The sequence below is a fragment of the Poecilia reticulata genome, linkage group LG15, assembly GCF_000633615.1.
Source record: "Poecilia reticulata strain Guanapo linkage group LG15, Guppy_female_1.0+MT, whole genome shotgun sequence".
NCBI classification, from domain to species: domain Eukaryota; kingdom Metazoa; phylum Chordata; class Actinopteri; order Cyprinodontiformes; family Poeciliidae; genus Poecilia; species Poecilia reticulata.
The window spans coordinates 26,748,917-26,751,983 of NC_024345.1; the positions used below are offsets into that span (position 1 = coordinate 26,748,917).

Sequence of the window (3,067 nt, forward strand, 5' to 3'; positions counted from 1 at the left end):
AAAAAAAAAAAAAAAAAAGCTGTGCTCATGTGTGGCGCAGAAGTTGACGTCGGCAGCGTCAAAATCCAAACTCTGCAGCAGGGAATGCGTTTTTCAAGCAGTGCAGTAATTATTTCCTCTAATTCCGTTTCTGTCAATCTCACATTTTTCTTCATAGAGTTGGAGAGTAATCCCTGTTTTGATTTCGCTCTAGGACGTTCCGGATAAGTGAACCGATGAGTTTCGGAGCAATGATTGCAATAATCAACAAAACACATGCATGCCTGATAAAAGAAATGAATCAATTCTAAAGACGTATTTTCAACATCATGTGTGATTTTCCTCCTGTTAAGGGTTCCTATTTAGTCTTGTAAAGTCTGGAAAAGTATTTATTTTTATCATTTCCTATGATTGCATAAGTGTAGAAACAAGAAATTGAGCAATGAAAAATATTAAAGTTTACAGATGATACTTATTGTTCATTATCTTTATAAATAAATAAATAAAGAACATGTTTTGACATTATTTCATATTCATATCACATCGTTTATCTTTGATTCACCCTCATCCTAACATGAATTTTCTTATTGTCAGTTTGGTTCTGAGATACTGATGGAAAATGACTGAAAACATTTTCATTAGAAACGATCGAACAGAGAAATTTCACTTCTTTGTGGCCTCTATAACATCCTTTTAAAGTTGACTTTTTAAACTGGGTCTTGCTGAGACACCAAATAGCTCCATCATTGTTAGTTTTTGAACTGTTGCAAGCAGAATGAAAGCCTCACTAGTTGTGCTTTAAGAAATCTGTTTTAGTGTTTTAAATGTATGCTGTTGGCTTGAAAATAGAGCTGATTAGTGGAATAAATCCCAACTGGGTAAATTTTATGTGCTTAACATGTCTGGAGTGTTGGGGGGGAAAAAAAAGATGGAAAAACCTAACATTTTAAAAATTAATTCTGGAAAATTGTGGAAGTTTAAAATGAAAAAAAAAAAGTGTAAGTTGCTATTTCTGTTTAAAAAGCCAGAATCAGAGGGTGACAGCAGCCGACACGTCCAGCTGGAACAGAGGGAGTGCAGGGAAGCGTGACTTGAGCAAACCTCCAGAGACACTTAAACCGCGCTTCAACCGCAGATGTCTGGCTAAACAGGCTGACATGCGTGTGTCCCAGTATTGAAATATTGCCTCCCAGTTAAAGCTGGTCTAATAATCGAGTCAAGGGAATGTTATTAAAAACAATTAGCAGCAGCAGGAAAAGGCAACAGGTTTGGTGCATCTGTTGAACATGAAAGTGAAGTGAAGGAGGTGGCTGAGCTTTTTAAGACCCGCTGCACCTCATCGCTCACAAATATTTCCTTGTTTGAGTTGAAAGAGGGGGGGGGAATATATATGAGTATGCTAAAATGGAACAGGCGACGGTGTTGGAGCATTTTTATTTTTCCCATTTCAGATTTGTGCGAAATTGAATAAAGATTTTTGAGTCTGATCTTTGAAATGCGGCAGGCCATGGGACTTGGAGAAACACCAAACTGGTTTGACTGCACGCCGCTTAAAAGCACTGTTACAGCTCTCATGATATACCCTCAATCCATATGATTACCAGGAGTGGAGACGCATTGTGGCTGCGCCGCCTCACAGCTTCGGCATGCCTGTGGCATGGCTTGTTTGACAGCATTTCTCTGCTTTCTCCACTCCAAAAACAAAGTCAATGTAAACTAGGACTAGTTTCTACATAAGCAATACAAACAAGTATTTCTTGTTGCTGTTTAAACATAAAAGTGTCTCCGTCTCTCCTCTTATTCAAAAATCCTCCTTTCTCCTTCACCTCCCAGTCCAGGCGACTGGGTGATTTCCAGAGAGTGACAGGCTGACCCCCACCGCAGCAGTTGATGGTTGGGCGGACCCCCTCAGATGGGATCAGTGTCCAGGGGGAGGTGGTGGAGAAGGGGGGCATGGGGCGCCCTGTCCCCCTCTGACGGGATGGCCCTGTGGGTCTGGCTGCTGGCCGCCGTCTTGCTGTCTCTGCTGAGCGTCAGCATGGCCCGGCCGCCCATCACCGCCACCAGGGAGGAGGAGACCAACGTGGAACCTGAAGGTGAGCAGCATGAGCACGAGCCTGGGGGGAGGAACAAGTGTAAAGATATACACACATTTTGTTTCATGCTTTTGGATTCGTTGAGCTTTTTTTGGCCTAGTCAAAGCACTGCCAGTCAGCTGGCTGAAAGAAGGTTCCTGCATGTTTCTTTACCTCACAAGAAAGGCAAATTTGATGAAATATTTGATCATGTGCAAACCAAAGGAACGGCGCACGTCAGTGTTTTTTAAAACTGCAGCTGAGTGCTATGTTTGTGTTGCAGATTGTCTGACTAATTAACCAGCTTTCATCGGCTGGTTCTGCTTTAAAGAGCAGAACAGTAGAAAGGCATAACAGTCTGCATAATATGCACCTTTTTTAAATGTCTTTCAGCAATGGATTCCTTCCTTCCTCTTCTCTTTGAGTTTGGCACAGTACAATTATATTCAAAACACAATTTTGGGACAAACAGTGACCAAATTTTTACCTCAGACAATTTTTTATAGAACAGAGATGGAAAAGACAATGTTGCCTCCTGTCTTAAACAATGTGAGCTTATGACTGAAAGGTAAATGGTGGATGAATGTCCACATGAAAACGTTTGTTGCAGCTGGAAGGTGTTTGGGATTGATCAAATGACCAATCCTAACTTTAAATGCTGATGTTTTAGTGAAATTTGGCTCCACTCTATGGGCTGGATAAAAAGGGAAAATAATATATCCTTCTGTAAAAAATAAAGAAAAGTTATCCATAGATGTCAAGTGTTTGGAGAGTATTACAAATCTGCAAGTTCCCACTGAGTTTGTGATTAAATTAAACAAACAAAAGGAGAATAATTTACTTCAGAGTGATGAGGTGTTGTTTTCCACACCAGGGGGTGAGTGATTCACACTTTTCTGTTTTCCCTCTGCTGGTCCAGGGTGTGATTGAGTGTTAAAGCCAGGTTTGCGACCTTCTGGTGTGTGTGTGTGTGTGTGTGTGTGTGTGTGTGTGTGTGTGTGTGTGTGTGTGTG

The 3,067-nt window shown here is 41.1% G+C and overlaps 1 protein-coding gene across 1 annotated transcript in view; it reads left to right on the forward strand.

The window, feature by feature from the left end:
* The window catches only part of LOC108166930 (fibroblast growth factor receptor 2-like), a 15,363-nt gene that overhangs the window by 1,517 nt on the left and 10,779 nt on the right, over positions 1-3,067 (forward strand). The window contains exon 2 of the mRNA XM_017308828.1: positions 1,813-2,075. Coding sequence (XP_017164317.1) covers positions 1,892-2,075 — 184 coding nt within the window. The 5' untranslated portion in view covers positions 1,813-1,891. The remainder of the gene's footprint in view (positions 1-1,812; positions 2,076-3,067) is intronic.